The 19,594-nt window shown below is 38.1% G+C and overlaps 1 protein-coding gene across 6 annotated transcripts in view; it reads left to right on the forward strand.

Moving 5' to 3' along the window:
* The first annotated feature begins 14,557 nt into the window (after positions 1 to 14,557).
* The window catches only part of TLE1 (TLE family member 1, transcriptional corepressor), a 74,629-nt gene continuing 69,592 nt past the window's right edge, over positions 14,558 to 19,594 (forward strand). For 2 of the 6 annotated variants that reach the window (XM_039360969.1, XM_039360978.1), the window contains exons 1-4: positions 14,558 to 15,846; positions 16,663 to 16,763; positions 18,425 to 18,488; positions 18,998 to 19,042. In XM_039360969.1, the coding sequence (XP_039216903.1) occupies positions 15,823 to 15,846; positions 16,663 to 16,763; positions 18,425 to 18,488; positions 18,998 to 19,042 (234 nt within the window). In that variant the 5' untranslated portion in view covers positions 14,558 to 15,822. The remainder of the gene's footprint in view (positions 15,847 to 16,662; positions 16,764 to 18,424; positions 18,489 to 18,997; positions 19,043 to 19,594) is intronic. The other 4 variants (XM_039360988.1, XM_039360997.1, XM_039361006.1 and 1 more) reach the window with 2 other exon arrangements.

The raw sequence follows: 19,594 nt of genomic DNA on the forward strand, positions 1-19,594 counted from the left end.
TGGTTTTTTTTTTCATGTATTTGAAAGATGCTATTTATATGCTTCTCAGTTTTTTTCTATTCAAGGCTGAACACTCTCAAATCCTTCAAAATTTTTTTTTCTTCATGGAAATTAATTTCAAGCTCAACAGTCATTCACAAAGTTTTCTGAACTTGTTCCAGGTTCTTTGAATTTTACTTAAACCCTGAACTATTGTTTTGATAGACTGGTTCCTCTCCAGTCTATATTTGTATTTATGTGTGTATATGTATGTATGTATGTATGTGTGTATATATATATATATATATATATATATATATATATATATATACACATATACACACACACACACACATAGATACACACAGACACAATTTTCAAAAAAAGCAAGATTAAAAACGAGTACTAAGTAATATAAAGTAAGAGAAACAAAAGAAAAAGAAATATGAAAGAGAAAGCAAAAAGTGCAAAAAAAGAAAGAAAAAGTAAAAGAAAAATACAAAACAAAGAAAAAAGATGCAAAGAAATAACTTCCAATCTTTATAGCAGTTATAAATACGATTATAAAATTACCTTTCACTCTATAGTTATCACATGATCTTCTTTCTATAATCTATCCTGTCTATTTCAAAAATAATACATTTTTTTGTTTTATGCATAAAAGGTTTCCAGTCAGCAATAAATTGATAGTAGATATTGTCTTTTCTCTGATCAAAGAAGTCAATTTAGCCATCTCAGCAAGATCTATTCTTTTCATCAATCAGTTCTCCATTGCAGTTAGTGCCAAATCTTTCCATCTTTTTGTATACAATATTCTTATTACAGTTATCACATACAAAAACAAAGTTCCATAACTTTTAATTTTTTCTCAGAACTTTTATACAGTTGTGGGGTGCATGTCTATTCATTCCAGAACAGTACTTTACCCTCATTTGGCATAAATTCCTAGACCAAACAAATGAACTTCCACCTCAATAAATCTGTCACATTCACAAATACAAATAGAAATTGTAGTTTTATCTGGGGATTTATACAGTTTATCAAGACATCTTCCTTCTTTCCTTTCTGCTAAAATAAATCTTTCACCCACATTTTTTATAAATCAAATATTTTATGCCTTTTTTGCTAATATGTGTCAAGTGTTTCAACTAAATTACTGGCCTGATGCTCAATTTTTTTCTGAAGCAAATCTGGAGTATTTCCTCTTTCTGCAAGTTGTTCTAGGGATCCCTTCCTTCACTCTACTATTTTTTTTTTTTGCTTTTGTTTTTCTGGCGGTTGCCATTACAATATCATAATTCAAAAATAAAAAAGTCTGAATAAGAAAAAGAGGAAAGGCAAGCTTCCTCCCTTTTCAATTTCATCTTCCTGTGCCCTTAATACTTTCATCTTAAATGGTACTCCATAATTACAGTCAGCACCACAGTCAGCATCCATGGTTACACAGTCAGTATCATTCTGGTTCAAATTACCTTTATCTTTTGTTTTGTAAAATGTCTGCACACTTTAATGTAAACCATTTCCATGAAGTCCTGGTTCATTATGTATTTTAATTTCAATTTGTTCAAAAGCTTTTTCCCCAAAAATAATTTTGCAAAATAATTATCTCCTTTATCTTTAAACTTTCTTGCCTTAGCTCCGTATTAAGCATTTACCAAAAGTTTTAAAATCTTTAAAACCTTTTCTTTCCTTTGTAACCAAGAAGAGAATGTTAACTCTCCAAGTGGAATATTCTTATGATGTTGCTCAAAAAATTTCTTTAGCTGTGCATTAGTTACATTTCAATGTACTTAAGAAATGAGATTCTCATGAACCTTATGTCTATATAAGCTGCATTATGACTGTGAGTTTGCTTGAAATCCCTCAACTTCCAGCCATTCAACTTATGAACTTACTGCAAAAACCTTGGTTCCTACTATCTATTCATGAGTAACAGCCGTGTGGAGTAAAGTGGGCAATCTCACAATCTCTCCTTTTCACAGAGAGATTGCATGGGCCAGAATTCGCTGTCGGGTGGCTAATCTCCACTGCGATGCCATCCACACTGTTTCATCTAATTCACCATGAATCATCAGCATAAGCCAAGTTTCTCTCCAATCTTAAATCCATTATTACTATTACTATAGGCTATATTGCTAAATCAATTCATTCTGATATTGTTAGATCAATTTTATTTTTTTATCTACAAAATGTATATGGCACCCATCTAACTATCTAAAGTGACTCTTTTTATTTTCATTTTTGTCATTTTTTCTAATAATCTATCAAGACTGTTCTTAATTACATGTCTGTCTTTCAGGATATTACTATCCCATTCATTTTGTTTACTTTTAAATAATATTAAATAATGTTAAACAAATTGAGTAATAATGTGTATACTTTCCAATTGTGCAGATGTTTATCCAGGCTGGATATTAGGCATAAAATCAGAATTAAAAAGGGGAAGAAATAGGACAAATGTTAGTGGCATAGAAAAGTAAATGTTGCTTGTTTGACATGAATAGACAGCCACCGAAAAAAGAAAAAAAAACTTGTATTGACAGGTGCCCTTTATTATTACAAGTGATTTATCAAGTCAAGCAGCCTAGACATGATACAATAAAAGGTTATCAGTTTAATGCCACAGGGTATAAAACAACCTCTTTTACAAAATTATTATATCTGTCAACTTTCCCAGTTTAATTTCATTTTCAAGCATTAAAACTTGCTTTATTACAGCAAACGTCTGTGTGGTATGAGGCACTCTGAAAATAGTTACACCAACTTCATTTCCAGATTCTCTGTAAATCTCAGTTCTCCTTTTCTTCAATCTGTAAAATCACTTCCAATAATAAATGCTTTTCTCTCTTTTAAGTACTCTGCAAAGGTACTGAAGTTTTAAAAGAGTTGGTTTAATTATAGCACTACTGTAATGAATTCAAGTGCACTAATTTATCTTAAATGACTTCTCCATCTGTCTCTGAAGTATGCTCCAAAAATTATTGAGAGTGTGATAATATTATGGTTCAAAGTTTACCATATTTGCCACAATTTTTTTGCCATGCAAGGAGCATATTAGCTTTTTATATTATTGCTAAAAAGGCTCTCTTTCTCTCTCGGTATGTGTGGTCTAAATTTATTTTCACTTCAACCTATTAGGATGAAGTATTAATCCCTGTAAGCAAAGGAAGATTGGAAAACATTTGCCCAGTAACAGAAAGGAAAGCAACTTCTCAGGCATTACAACTTCTTCCTTTAATCCAGGGTATAAGTTGCTCACTAGCATGGAGGGCTTCCACATGCCTAATTAGCAACTCCTCGCAAACATTTTTTGTATTAGCTAATGATTCAGATACACTTGTAAGTAAACAACAGCAACATATCTAATCAATGCAAAGAGAAAAGGAGAAAGGGAGGGAGCTAAACGGGGAGAAAAGAAAAAAAGAAACCCCCAACAGAATGCCTATTAAACATCTGGATGCATTTTTCCAGTTTGGCTTAGAACAAAATGAAAACATATGCAGGTTCTTTTGATCTATGCCTCAACAAAGAAATTATTGGTGTATGTGTGTGTATGTATGTATGTATGTATGTATGTATGTATGTATTGTATGTATGTGTATATATGTATGTATATGTATATATAGCACACTGACCAGTGAATGTGTCATCCTCAACAAAGAAATTATTGGTGTGCGTGTGTGTGTGTGTGTGTGTGTGTGTGTATGTATATACATATACATATACATATATATACATATATATATATACATATACATATACATATTTATACATATACATATACATACATACATACATACATACATACATACATACATATATATATATATATATATATATATATATATATATATATGTTTTCTGAGGTTTTCGCGGTATTTGTATGTAGGTCTTTGGTTGTTCGGGTTTTCTCCCACGTAAAATTGGAAGTGTCTTGGCGACGTTTCGACGAAGTCCCATTCGTCATCTTCAGGCTGGTGCTTTCAGCTTCGTGCCTCGAGCTGCAGTGTGTGGTCTTGGCTGTTTCTTCCTTTCAGCACGAAGCTGAAAACACCAGCCTGAAGATGACGAATGGGACTTCGTCGAAACGTCGCCAGGACACTTCCAATTTTACGCGGGAGAAAACCCGAACAACCAAAGACCTATATATATATATATATATATATATATATATATATATATATATATATATAGCACACTGGCCAGTGAATGTGTCATCTTCCTAAAACCTGGTCATTTTTCTTCAGTTTAATTTCAGTTTTGCTCCCAGTTTAATTTAGCTGGTTTCCTGAAATCTTTAATTTAACTCTATTGTGTGAAACCAAAAGACATTCTTTGGAATCGATATTATTTATGTTTTAAATACTCACCAGTTCTGCTACTGATTTTTGTTTGTTTTTTCCCATTTAAAACATTGGACTGTATTTAGAAAGCATTTCCCCCAATGGATGATCTAACACAGTACTTTATAATAGGAATGGAGAAAGATTCTTAAGGAATGCTACCATTTGGCTTTCTATAACAGTTATTTGTAGGGACTGTGTAGCATTATGTATTCCTCCTTCATCTTGGTCTGCTCTTCAGAATAGCCAAGAGCACAACAGAATCTAGAACTATTATACATGGTTAAAATAAAAAATCAAGCAGATAAACAAGTAATACTTACTATTACCACCTATGGTGTGCTGGAACTGGCTTGCACTGACTTGCCAAAGTAGATTGTTAAATTTTCTAGAAGCTTGAAAGCTGTAGCAATGGAGCTAGCAGAGCCGGTTCTTAAACATTTAGCAGCAACCACTGACCACTATCAATATCACAAAGACTAAACAAATATCCTAGAATTAGTCATACATTCCTATGAACAAGGCCAGCTTTTATGAAGCTGTTTGGTTTAGCAGTTGATTATCTATCCATTCAACCTTAGTATTAAATATCAGTGAATAGGAAGTTCAGAACTGAGCGTGGTTGTTGGTTTTTAAATTATTCCTAAACTCCAATTTTTGAAATATAGATAGTTCTTATGATCACAATTGGGACCAGAACTTTCATTGCTAAATGAGGCAGTTTTTAAGTGAATCATGTCCAATTTTAAGACTTTTTTGCCATGTTTGTTCAGTGAATCAGATGGTCACTAAATAAATCCAACTTTTTACTTTACTGGGGGGGGGGGGAGCCAATATATATATATTGCTGGAAACAAATAAAGACTAAAGATTCTCAGAGAAACTTAGAACCAGGATCAAAAATTACATCTTACTACAATAAGAATTATATGAAATAGATGATTGCTTTAAAAAGTTGGTATTATGTTTGCATTCTCACAAGGTATCAAGCATTTTTTTCTGAAATGTTTCCAGAGACTGCATGACTCGTTTACCCATATATCTATGCAACATGTTTTGCTATTGGTCAAATACTTTATATACTTTAAAGTCTAAATTACTTTATTTGAATATGAACTTTTCATGGCCCTTTTAATTAGTAAGAAAGCTTAGTAACAATAAGGCACTAAATGCATTTTAAGTGGAAAATACTGATGAAAATATGTTAATTAATTAAATTAAATATAGATTAAATGGGCTGCTGCCTATAGAAATGTAGCTATAAATTTCAGCATATGGAAAACATATGTAAACCTCATATAGTATTCAAAACTGTTAACATATATTTCTGTCCTTTGAAGATATACCCTACCTATGAATAATTTTTCTTTAACTAATGAAACTCACTTCTTACTGGACCTACTTTTCATTATTAATATTGTAATATAAATAGATGATGTAATGAATTATATTGTTATAATGGTGGCAATTTCTGGTCATGCATACTTCAAGATCTTAATTATGCTAATTCAATGCTAATCATTGATTTACTAAAGAAAAGCTCATCTTCAGTGTCATAGTCTTATTTCCATAATATTAAAGACAATATTAATTTAAGCTTTAATATTAGTTGCTGTCATAATTGTTCAAACCACATGACAATGTTTGTTGGGGATGGAAATACAAACTGGTAAGATGACAGGCACAGCTTTATCATGAAAATCTCACTCCTTTTTTACATGCATAAAAAGATATGGGGCTCTGAAGATGACCCTGTTCCTCCACCTGGAAGATCTTATGGACATCTTAGAACCTGCAAATTTATATGTAACTGCTAAACTGTTGAAAATATTTCAGTTGTTCTCCTATCCCTACCCCTCTCCAGTTAGAAAGCAATAGAATTCTTCTAGAAGTGGGATGTGAATGGGCTTAGTTTGAAATAGACTCCATGGTCAAATGTATGTGGAATAATATGAACAGTCTAGTTCCACAAGTTGTTCCACATTTGCGTGTAGGAAAATTGCAAGCCACACAGATTATTATTTAAATCTTCTCAGAAGGAATACTTTTTAAAAGGTCTCCAGTACATGTATTTAAGCAATTGCAAAGATGAGCTCTTCAATTTAATTTGTAAATCAGCATACCAAAGATAGATTTTTATCAACCAACCATCAAATGAACAAAATAATTGTTAAATATGGAAATATGCCAGCATTTTTTCCCTTAAATAGTATTTACCAGCATCATTTCAACAGCAGAGATTAAGGGGGAAATATTTCCTAGTATCAAAAGTAAAATCTCAGCTGGCTTAATGATAATTGCTTGTTCAGTAAAATATAAATAACAAAATGTACCTTCAGCATATGTCAAAACACGCCTTCAAAAAATTAAGTTTGATCAATGTTCTGAGCATGGGTAAGTGTCAATAGCAGGAAAGTAACAAAGCTCTTGTCATTTTACAGAATATATGGTTTCAGTTTGATTGATGTATATTACCAGTTTCTATCAGTGTGTACATCATAAAGTCTAACCTGGAGTTTCATAACTCCAATGGTTCTAGTAATCATGTATACATATTTATACATGTCCTCTTAGAAGTAAGACCCATTGATATCCATGATCTATATAGCCCTAGAGAAACCTTCTCTAATCTAACATCATGTTAGTGTATTTGGACATCACCTCTTACAATCCTCAGGTAGATTGGAAATAGCACTGCTGCTCAGAGCTGTGGGTTGAAGTGCAATAGAAAAAAAAATCTATATGTTGTAGAGCAGTGGTTCTCAACCTTTTTAATGCCGCGACCCCCAACCGGTCATAAGTCGAGGACTAAACAACCGGTCATAAGTTGAGGACTAAACCGGTCGTAAGTCGAGGACTATCCAACCGGTTGTAAGTTGAGGCCTTTCCCTGCCCGGGAGTGCCGCGCATGCGTGATGCCGCCCCCTGCGCCAGCCGAGGCGTAGCTGGCAAGCGGCAGAAACGGAGCAGGCCGACCACCAGCTGGCCCAGCCCAAGGGAGGTAAGGCACCCGCTGGGCCCCACGCGCACCAGCAACCCTCCCTGCACCTGCTGGTCTCCCACCTCCCACCCCTGGCCCTCTTTTACTTACATTTTTAGTAGTTGCTCAGCAGGGAGGGGTGGAAACTTCCAGACAGCTTGCCTTCGCTGCAGACAACTTGCAGCACCATTTGCAGAATGGGACTTTTGGCAGGCTCAGCAGGGCAGAGACAGCCTGGACAATTACTATTGGCTTTTGAAAGCCAATAGAATTAGACTCTATTCAAGAGAGTCTATTCTATTGGCTTTCAAAAGCCAATAGAATAAAAGGGAGTAGCACAGCTAAGGAAAAGGGGGAAAAATGGCGGACTGCGTTGTTTGGCGACCCCCATGAAATGGTCGTTTGACCCCAAATGGGGTCCCGACCCACAGGTTGAGAACCGCTGTTGTAGAGCTCCAGCCAAAGTATATTCTCCACCAAGAAAGATCATCAGTTACTTCCACTTTGGCTAGAATGTGATTGATTAGCATGATCTGTAGCAGTTTCTAATTCTCTCATACTTCATAGCTTTTACCATAAGCAAGGGTGAGCATGGTTTATTTAAGGCAGAGTTGGGGAACTATGGCCTCTTTTATGACTTCAATTCCCAGAATTCTAAATATATTTTTTAAAAAAGGGAAAGGCATGTGTTGTCTAAATTGGCATCTATAAAACAATTACATCTTACCACAAACTCTTATTGTAAAAAAATGAGAAGATTGCCAAACTAAGATGTATTCTGATATATATACATATACACTTAGTATGGTTCATTAGCTTGGTTTTGGATTTTTGGATTTCTCAAAACAATTAGAAGCAGGTTGGAACAGCTGAAACTGAATTCCAACAAAATAGTTTAATGTTGTCAGACGTTCCAAAGGACAATTGCTTGCTGAGATTTATGGAATTGATATTAACACTGAGCTTCTTGTGTGGGTTTTTTTGTAAACATTTTATTAATTTTCTAATTTTGCAATCATAAATACTTAATAAACAATGTGTTGTCTGGATCTATTGGTAATTCAGTGGCACATATTAATTTTTTTAGTCTAGTTCCAATACTAAACCATCCAGTGTTTCTTTGATCCTCTCTTCTTCTGGTGGTATGCATTTTTCCACACCAGGCAAATACAATTCTTGTTGCTGTTAATACATATACAATTAAATATAGACATTTACATCACATTTTTCTGGTATTATACATAATATTGATAATATCAGTTTATAATTGCATTTGCACTTAAAATTCATTTGTTCCATCAGTATCCTGTTTTTCCTGCTTTTTTTTTAAAAAAAAGAAATTTTCCATCAATGTTCAAAATATCTCTATCGCTTATAATTTTCTCATAATATATTATATTTGGATAACCAAAAGCTTCCCTTATTCAAACCCTTTTAGAATTCTCATATTTCTCATCTCATAACAAAATATAATATTCTAGTTAGAAATCCTGTCCTTCTAGTTATGATAATACTTTTATTTCTAACCGTTATCTATTTTCTTAACCATATTCCAGCATCTGTTTAAAAATATAATATCCCATCTCTATCGCTTATAGTTTTCTCATGGTAAATCATATTTGGGTAATCAAAAGTTTCCCTTATTCAGACCCTCTCGGCATTTTCATATTTTCCTTCTCATACCAAAATATAGTATTCTAGTTGCATATCCTATCTTTCTAGTTATAGTAATAGTTTTATTTCTAACAATTATCTATTCTCTTAGCCATATTCAAACATCTATTTAATAATATAACGGACAAAACTATTTAATAATATAATGGACAAAACTCAACAGCACTTTTTTGTGCGGCTGCTGATAAAAACAGGATCACCAACATGATTGCCAACGTCCGATAATGGATATGGCAGAACAAGAAGAAGAAGAATGTCCCATCTAATGGGTCAAAACCTTTATTTTCTTCAGTCTTATTCTGGCTTTCTTCTTTTGCCAACTAGGTCAATGCATCTGAGTCCTCAAGTAGTTCATCCCATATTTTTGTGTATATTGTTTGAAGTAAGAAACACAATTTAATTAAAATATTTTTGGAAGAACACTCAGCCCATTATATTCATTAAACAGTCTCCCTCCTTCTCCAATTTTCCACAGTTCTCCTGACAGCTCTATCTTCCATTCAATCAGCTCTTCTTCCTTATCCTCAAATGTGTTCTGAGATCTTGACAAGTAAGATATCCTTTCCATTTCCGGTATTATCGCTGCATCTTCCAATTCTTCATTTGTCTGTGTCTGTCTGTTAATTCCTTCCTCCCTCCATCTTTGGATCTGCTTCCTCTAATTTTCCTTTTATTTTCTGGGTTACTGGTTCTTTCTTCGTAGTTGTTTTCTGAATTTGTAAGTTTAGATTAGAAAGTTGTTCTTTTATCTTTTATCTCTTTTGCATTATTTTTAGTCTCATCATGAGCTAAGACAATTATCTCTTGTATTGATTTCAACATAGAAAGAATTTCTTTCTGAGATTCATCAACATTTTCTTGTTAGCATGTGAAGCTGGGGGTTTTGGAAATGTTACAGATAGTTTTTTACCATTTAGGATTAAGGAACATCCATTTTGTTTTTGTATGTGGTATTTATAGTCCAATCTATTTTGAGATTTAAAATGTTTTAGTCAATTGTCATTTGAACTCCAAATTATCCAACCAGCCAGTCAATCCATCCTTAGGCCTCTCCTAAACAAATATAAGCAAAGTCCAGGTTTTTCTGTCCAATGAAAAACATACCCTTTCTGTCCAGTGAGAAAAGAAACAAAAGTTATTCATCAATCAAAAGTTTATAATCCAAAGTGTTCCATCATCTCGATCAGTCATGCCTTTTTCTTATACAGGGGAATAGTTCCACAACATAATCTAAAAATCAGTTAGTATTTATATTCATAATCCAAGCAGGCCAATTTCAAAATAGTTTATTGTCTCTGCCATGTAGATAAGCAGCTCAAGATTTTTTTTTCCTTCTCCAACTGCAGTTTTCAAAAGTGAAAGTTTCCAAGGACACCCAAAGTCTTATCTGAGTCTGAGTTTCAGGCCAAATTTCCTTTAAGCATAATAAATTGTAAAGCCATAGTTCGTCACTAGATGTCGTTAACACATTCTTCCAGCTTCAAACTTACATTGCAAGCTTTTTAAATCTCTTTTCTAAGAAAGTTTCAAAAGCACTTTTAGTCTCCAAATTTCAAGGCTATATATCTACATTGATTTCAGATTAATCTTATAATTTTCTCTGTTTTTCCCCAAGCAGTTAGTTCCCTGCTTTTTTTTCCTGAGGGAATGGGGCAGAAATTCCCTTTCCCTCTCTCATTGGGGAGGATCTTGCTTTGGGCATTTTTTTCCAGGAAAAGTTATAAAGAGAGGATAGAGTCTCATCCACGTTGCTCAAAAGTCGCTTGTTAGTGCTCATTTCCTTCGGCTGTCAGAGCTTCTGACTGGCTACACAAATGTATCCAGTCTTTCCCCTGCCAGTTTGGAGGGCTTCCTTGGATCAAATGGAAGGGCCACCACCCCTCCATGATCAACGAGGCTCCCCTCCTTCTTTGTCACCTCTCCGAGGCGAATTTCGACTCTTTTTAGGGTCCCCAGTGGGCCGAAATTGAACGCAGAAGACGGAGCCCTGTTTTCCTGCATCCAATACACCACAACGTTAAACCAAAATTGAGCTTTTTGTGTGCTTTAACAAGACAGCATAACTATTGGATCCTTAAGACCATCCTGGAGACAGCAAGTTCCAAATTCACCTGGTTGGTAGAATTTAGCTATTGTTTTTTAACAGCTAACATTAATCCATAGAACGTTCTCTCCAATGCTGTCACTAACAAGATGTTAGTTAATAAGGCATCTTATTAAAAGTTGTTGCCATTCCCATCCCTGCTCTTCCCACATTGTAACTGGCAGTAAACAACTAAGCAAAAATGTAGGAAAAGATCTCATTCAAGATCTTTGCCTACACTATACAGAATCTCTAGTTTTCAGAACACAGCCCCATTTAAATTAATTGTATGTCAAAGCAATAAAGCCTTAGGTTCCACAGATATAGTATCCAAAATGCCCCCCAAAGGGTTAAGGATTGCTAACATCTCATTATCCAACACTGTCACTATTGAAAGTGCTTTTTCTGTATTAAACAAGGTTCAGAATTTCAGTCCAGCATATTTTATGCTCCTGAATAGAACTTCTTTTTTCTTTTTGCTAACATGATGTTTTCACTGCTGTTCTCACCCATTCTTCTGAAGAAAGAGTCTATTATGGTAATTCCTGACTCTAAATGGGGCAGAGTCAGAAGTGGCTAATTGGGATAAATCAGTGCCATCAGCTGAAGGATGAATGTAGGCTCTGGCCTTACTCAGCAGACCTATTAGGGAGTGCAATGAATTTTATTGAGAATGGCTCTGTCTTACTTTTCTCCTTCTCAGGGTCTTGTATTGACTGTTCTCTCTTCTGTTAGAGGTTGAGGATGAGCTTCTGGAACTTGGTTGCCTGCCATTCTGAGTGAAAGGAAATCAATGGGGTGGCATCTATATAGGCAAATCCTCTATGTGGATGAAGGCCAGCCAGAGATCCAGTTACATTTTCTATGCCTGTTGCTAGTATTTCTCTGAGATACCAACTTGCAGGTGGCTTCCTGATAACTTGACAAATTTATGCTGACCTGCCAAAAATATAGCTATCATTGGAGTCATCTAAATAGCATCCTTGAAGTTGCAGCTCATTTTTTTGCAGATTCGGCACTTTGCCTAGTTTGATCTTTGGCTATTTAAGTTTCCTCTAACAATGCTGCCCACCTGTGCTTTCCTGAAATAAGATCATCACTCTATTGCTTCTTCCATGGCTCTATCTCCAACATACAGAAACATACTTTTTTCCTATTCGTGTATTTTTTTTTTTACATTTTTCTCATTTTCTTTACATTTCTTCACCTGCTATTTCCTCTTACCTTTCAGTTCTTGTACTTGACATGTAACAAATCTCTAGAGTCTGCTGAAGCACTCTGAAGTATCTATGAGATACTGTTTGTTTTTATTCTTACCAAGCTTAAATTTGTTAGAGGTTTGAATATAGTGTTCTTCTGCAGTGGTTATAGCATCAGAGTGATCCTAGGGACAGTTTCCTTGTTTTATTACAAATTTCTCAAGTTTGGGAAGTTTATCCTTTGGTTTTGAAGTAGATTCAGTTTAAACAATTTCAGAGAATGTTTCTGTTCTTTTGAAAGTAGAAAGTTAACTTTAACTTTCAGTTCAAAGTAAACCCTTGTTTTAGTGGATTTTGATACAACGGACTTTGTCTACAGTGGACCCAATTTCCATTGCAATTTGAATCATTGTAGAAATATTGTCATAAAAATGCAATTGACTTCAATTTGTTATTTGTAGATATTATTTATGCACATTATGCAAATCCCCTCCCCAATATCTTATTCTCTGATTCAATGGACTTTTGTCAATAACAGACAGCTCCGCCCCCAATTAGTCTGTTAAAAATTGGTTTCGAAGTGCTTAGCATTACTATCTTATCACCAGTAGAAAAGCTAGGCTTACTCAAAACAAATATGAGGGATGAAGCAGGAACTCTTTTGCCTCTTGCCAGATTTATTTGGAAAGGGGGGAAAGAGAGACAGCGAAAGTAATAACAAAAGTTATCTCTTCTAGATAAATGAAGTATAAATTCACATGAAATGCACGTGCACAGACAAAGCAAACATTGGATCCCCCGAAGGACACCAACAAAGGAACAATATCAACAACTGAAAATACACTGTGAAGAATGAGATGTATTAGTACTATTTTTCCTGCGCAACACCCAAATGCCACTTAATCCAAAAAGATGTCCTGCTGGTCTGCTTTAAAGCAAGCAAAACTGAGCAGCAAAGCAGAAAAATCCTAAAGATGATTTCTCAGTACACTAGAGGATTGGATTGGCCAAGCTTCTTCTGAAGAAATGGCAGGAGTCCTTGTTCTGCTCCCAATTTTGAACCAATGAGGGTCTTTTCAAGCCTTTACCTGGAAATTTAGCAAATTAAAAGAAAACAAAATCCTCACTTCAGGATGTCCTAGTAGACTTGAGGAACCATCAATAGGTTATCAGAAAGAAAGTATTCTGCTTCTTCTTTCTCCTTCCTCAACTGAAGGGACAGGAATGAATAAGGAAATTCCTTAGCATAATAATCATGGGGTGAAACTTGAAAAGAAGACAATAGAGCCCACCAAAGATGTTTGCAAAAGCTCAAGTACTTTGCTGGGGACCTGTCTTGCCAAAGTTTCAATAATGGAGGGATTTTTTTTTTGCCAAACTGGAATGGAGCCTCAGCCTCTTATTACAGGCTATCTTTAACAAAATACGCTAGAGTTTCCTAAGAGGAGTTATCACAATAGCTGTCACTCGGAAACTTTCAAAGAACTGGGCATCAGCCTGAGCTGAAATAGCAGTTTAAAATCACCTGATAAGAAGACCTCCAACAGGCCTTAGGAAACAAGCCGGCCACTTCACATCTGTGATATTTGCTGAATATATTTAAATCTATGGATACCAACGTGCCTCTTAGTCTTTATGGCTACCTGGGGCACTTCAGCCCACACTCTCCCCGATCTGACAAAATTAAAGAGAAAACTGTTGTGAGAAGAGGCTACATTTCCGGAAGCACTACAGAAGACTTGTTCCTAGGAAACTTTGATATAGATCGCTGTGAACACTTCATCCACCAAGGCGACACCATGCCCCCTCGAACCTCCATTAGCTTAAACAGGGAAGCATCCATCTAACTGTAGGTACTGCTTGTCCTGAATGAGGAATGCATTATTTATCTCTCTACGTTATTTTCACAGATTTCTGGAAAGAGTGGGTCAAGATAAAGGAAGAATAAGAGAGAAAGAGAGAGAGAGAGAGAGAGAGCGAGCGCCTAGCAGTCATTTCTCTCTCTCTCTTTCTTTCGCATATATTCTACCCCACGTTACTTTGATTGACAGCCCAGCCTCTCCACTCTCCTTCTCCCCGACCTTCCTATTCTCCCTGCCTGCCTGAACGTTCCGCTGCCTCCCATTGGCTCGCTCAGAGGGGTCCTGCAGCTCAACTAGAAAGGCTTCCTAGGAAAGAGGGAGGGAGGCAGAAGGGGAGGTGACGCTTACCAGAGTCAGCTGCCATTGGCCTGATGTCATTGCCCCACGTTGGTTCCCAAGCAGACGATTGGCCCCACGCCGCCCTCCTTCTCGCTCGGGGCGGAGCCAAGAACCTGGTTAGCTCGAGGAGTGTGAAACCGCGTGTTAATGTAACCAGCGCGGGCGGATACATTGTGTCCCGTTTATTGAGATCCTGCCGCCGCCGCCGAGCCGGGCTGTGTATCCTGCGGAGTTTTCTTATTACGTGCTGGTCTTGTCTCCATGGAAAAAAAATCCTTACGATAATTTTGGGGAGGGGGGAGGAGAAGGTCTCGCCTTCTCCCCACCCCCGCCTGGATGGTTCCTCGAGGGATCTTGCAAAGAAGAACTTTGGCCCGGGATTGAGCAAGAGAGAAAGAAAGGCAGCGGAAGGGAAACCAGAGGCCGCCGCCAGAAGTCTGCCCGGGATGCTTCTGCTCCAAATAGGAGGTTTCGTTTCGGGCTTCTAACGTGAGGATCCTGGTCGATGCGCTGCGGGCCTAGGAAGACCGCCACGGCACGATTCCGAGGAGGAAGCACTTATTGATTTGGAGACCGACTGCGCTGGGAAGAGTGGGTACCAGGAGGGAGAAGAGCGGCCGAAGGGGGGTGGGGTGTTTTTTTTTCCGTGTAACTCTCAGGACTCTTTCTTCAGTCCGGCTCCTGCCCTCGTAAACTTCCCTCTCCCCCCCTCCCCCTCGATTTCCTTCCTCGCATCCAGCGCCCGATCTGGCCTTGACTCGTTCTCCCGAGGCGGGTAAGAAGAGCGCGGCCTTTCGGCAGGGGCTACTCCGCGGCTCTAGCCCCGCACCCGATCGTCGGAAAAAGCCCTTGACTTGTTTGGATTTTCTCCTCCGCTCGACTCGAAAGCCATCGATCTTTCGGGTGGTTGTTTGTTTGTTGGGTCTTTTCTAAGTGCGTTTGGCGGCCGAGGAAAGGAAGGTTATTTCCTGGGGGGAAAAAAAGAAAAGGAAAAAAAAAGACGGGGGAGAAAACCGAAAAACCCAGGAAGCCCAAGAAGCGACAGCGGCGGCAACAACAACAACAAGAACGGCGCGGCGAGGAAGGACCGGACTGTCCATCGCTTGTGCTTGCTCGGGCAGATCCCCGGTGACTTTTTCCTTCCCTCGCTCTCTCGAGCTAACAACAAAGGAAGCGGCTGGGCTGGGGCTGGAGGGAAGCCGCGTGGGGGGGAGGATGAGCCTGCAGCTGAGCCAAGAAGCGGAGTAGTGCCCTCCCCGCTTGCCTCCCACCTGGCGTTTGCTCTGGAGCTTCCGCGGAATCTAAAAGTTCAGGGGTCGAGGCGAGGCGAGACCTGCGAGGGAGGAAAGCGGCGGCCAGAGCCATGTTTCCTCAGAGCCGGCATCCCGTAAGTGGCCCTTGGCTTCCTCACCCTCCCCAACCCCCCCCCCCGTCCCCTTTTCCCGGGCAAAAGAAAAGAAAAGAAAAAGTAACGCGGTGGGTTCTGGGGCTAACGCAGGAGTCGGAAAGTGGAAGCGGCTGCCTCTGTTGCCCGTCTGTCTGACTCTTCCGGGGCCGAAAAAAACGAGCTTTGGGGAAACGGGGTGTGGGCGGGCGAGGAAAGGCCTGGGAAACTTCTGCCTCGTCAGCTGGCCTGGCCGAGGCTGGTTTGAAAAGCCTCGGTTGGCTTTTGGGGAGCGACGGGCGAGGAGAGGGAGGGGAAGAAGGGGGGGGGCGGCGCGTGCGGCTTCCCCTTTTGTTTACTCGCGGCCGGCTAAAGCGGGCTGGGCCGGGCCGGGCCGCTTGGGTTGCCTTTCTCTGTTCTCAGGACCCGGCCTGTGAGGCGGAGAGCGGCGGGTACTTCCCCCCTCCCCCAGACCGAATGCGAGACACCGCTGCTGCCATTTCCTGGAAGGGCAAGGACTTGGAGGGAGCGATCTCTTGCCCGCCAGTGGTATTGCGGTGGTTTTTAATGAATAACCGCGAGTCCGAGATGGGGCATCCTTGCAAAGGCGGTTTCGTGGGGATTTTGCCTTTGCCCTGCCACGTGCTCTTTCTGGGCCAGGTGGCATTGTTCCCTCAGTAGCTGTGGCTACAACTTTGCCTGTTGTCTTAACAGTTCTCTCACAACTCTCTTTCCTTCCTTCCTTCTTTCCTTCCTTCCTTTCCTTCCTTCCTTCCTTCCTGTTCCCCCTCGCCCTCCCTTTCCTACTGTCCCCTTCAGACGCCACACCAAGCTGCAGGACAGCCCTTTAAGTTCACCATCCCAGAGTCTCTAGACCGAATCAAAGAAGAGTTCCAGTTTCTCCAAGCTCAGTATCACAGGTGAGAATGGCTCAGGTCAGCTTTGAAATGCATCGCTTTCGCCCCCCCCCTCCTCCACAGCTTGGGAAGGAAGATTTTTTCTTCTGGGCTGAGATTTTTGAGGCGCTTCATAATGTGCTCTTTAGTATATAGGGTGTGTTTTGCTTCTTCCAAATGTACTTAGTAGTTATGCCCAGGTGGTGGCGTGAGGAGGCAGGGAAAAGTCTGTCACTCACACAGTGAAGGTGAGTGTGCAGCAGGCTGGTGGACCCAGCTATTGTTTTTATTTGAGTAAGTTAATACAGTTTAGGTGTATGAGCTGCTCTCTTGCTACCTCCATCTCCCTATGTGCTTTCAGAGCTTTACAAGAACTGTCAATATTTTTGCTCTGGAAAGTTTTAAGAGACTGAGTTGACATTTGGTCAACAAGGGTTCCTGTCCTCATATTCCAGCATTCCATCATTAAATAAAATAATAAAAAAGCCTATTTAACTGTGTCACTACAGCACCCAAGACAATAGAAATTATTTGCATACTAATTTGCATGAAAAACATTTTTACAAACAAAAATAGTGTTTGCGTACTTATTTTGGCCATTATTTGATTCTGTGGTGTGTTTACCTAGAATTATGTTTTATGAAAAATATTCCCAAGATAGCATGCATAAAAGTTCTCAAATGCATAATTTGCAAACAAGAAATAAAGTTAGGATTATTTATTGAAACATTAACATGTATGTACATGTAAGTAAAATACATGTCTAATAAAAATCTGAGCAATATATCTTTAAAGTAAACATGTTCCAGGGCCAGATGGTTAGTATATTATCTTGATTTGGTTTGTACAAACAAACATATATAAAATTGAGCTCAGCTGTTCTATAGCTCAAGCACAGTGTACACAGTCATAACTGCAAAGATCAAGCCTGTTCAAATAAGTAGTATTCAAACAGTAAAATTTTTTACAATAGTGTGAGATTCTTGGGAATTATGGTACACACCTACAAATACCCTTTAATCATAGCAGCAAAACTGAAAGGCTTTAATTATCTAAAGGATTTGGCTTGATGACCTTCAGGCTTTTATTTTGAATTAATAGAATTACAACCCCAATCCTAGAAGTAAATTTCCATTGGAGATAATTTGTAAATGAATTTGAAGCTTGGCAGCTTGATTTAAGTTATTTTACTTCAACTGAAAGCCATAAATAATTTATGTTTGGGTCTAATTAAAAGTATATGTGTGCTACTATAAATTACAGTTTTCATTATTTCTGAGTAGTTCACATGATGGGTCAAAGCCATTTAGTTTGGTTATATTTGAAAAATTGATTTTGGGAAAAGACAAACTGAAGTGTTATTTGCTAATAATTCACATGGATTTCCATAGAAATGTCCTTTCTGAATCTTTCATAGGAATGCTGGAATTCTATGTTAGTACCTTTTTAACAACATATTTTCCCACCGTATTAAATTATTTCTATATGTCAGGAATCCGTTATCTGTTCTGGTCTCCTCTGCATGTTCAAGTGTCATCATCTATTAAAGTGGGTTGCTAAACATCTCTGTTTTTCTATTTTGAGATCCCAGGACAGTTTCCATAACTAGTGTCTTTTCAGAATGGAAATAAAAGCATATCTTAAAATTCATATATTTAAAACAAATATAAACTTTATCTTTATAGCCTTAAATTGGAATGTGAGAAGTTGGCAAGTGAAAAGACAGAAATGCAAAGGCACTATGTTATGGTAAGTACAATCTTGTTTATCTATTTGCTTTATTGAGATGTAAAATCACAATTGGAAGAAACCAGAGAGAATAGTCTAACCCAGGAGTGTCGAACTGCTGGCCCACGGGCCGGATGCGTCACTGGGAAACCGCGCCCACCCCATTGCTGGCAATGGGGGAAAAGCTCCAATACGTTGTGTGACGTCACATGACGTCGTGGGTTTGACATGTCTGGTCTAACCTGTTAAGGGCAGGATACACTCTAGTGTCCCTTACAGATGGTAGTCCAGCTTCTGTTTAACTTCCTCCAGTAAAAGACTCAGGATCTCCCTTAGCAGCTTGCTCCATTGCTGAATACATTTTAGGACATCCCCTGTTGTTCATTAAAATCAGCTTTACCACAGTTTTAATGTGTGGTTTACTACTGCTTGTTTGGAACAAGAGAAAATGAAATTCTGGGCATGACAGAACTGCTGTTTGTGTGTTTGTATCTGTGTTTTAATTAAACCTTTCTCTGCTTTATTCACAGTATTATGAAATGTCATATGGATTAAATATTGAAATGCACAAACAGGTAAGAAATGGTTATTATTGAATTCTGTGTTATACAAAATGCAAGCAATTTTGCTATAGTACAGTGTTTCCCAAACTTGACAATTTTAAGGCATGAGGACTTCAACTCCCAGAATTCCACAGCCAGCAACGCTGGCTGTGGAATTCTGGGAGTTGAAGTCCACATGCCTTAAAATTGTCAAGTTTGGGAAACACTGCTATAGTACATTACAATATCTAAAAGGTTAGAGAAATATAGGAAAAATTTCGCTACCGATTTCCATTTAGCTTTATAAATACTATCTTGGCCTTCACCATTATATATGAGAGATGCTTAAAATTAAATATTTTCAAGGAAATAGTTTTCTAGGTGGATATTTGGGGTTGGCACATCCTTGAATCTGCCTAACCAGTATTTTATGTCTAGGTAGCATATGTTGATGGTTGCTCAAATCCAAGCCATTTAAAAGCATGAAAAGATTAGTGTCTTAGAAAGCATTCCTTATGACTGAGTTTGCAAGTTCCCATAAAATTCATACTTAGGGCTACTATAATGGTGAATAAAAAGAGTATT

Source organism: Crotalus tigris, unplaced genomic scaffold (assembly GCF_016545835.1).
Source record: "Crotalus tigris isolate CLP2741 ecotype Arizona unplaced genomic scaffold, ASM1654583v1 scf7180000017585.4430047, whole genome shotgun sequence".
In the NCBI taxonomy this organism is placed as follows: domain Eukaryota; kingdom Metazoa; phylum Chordata; class Lepidosauria; order Squamata; family Viperidae; genus Crotalus; species Crotalus tigris.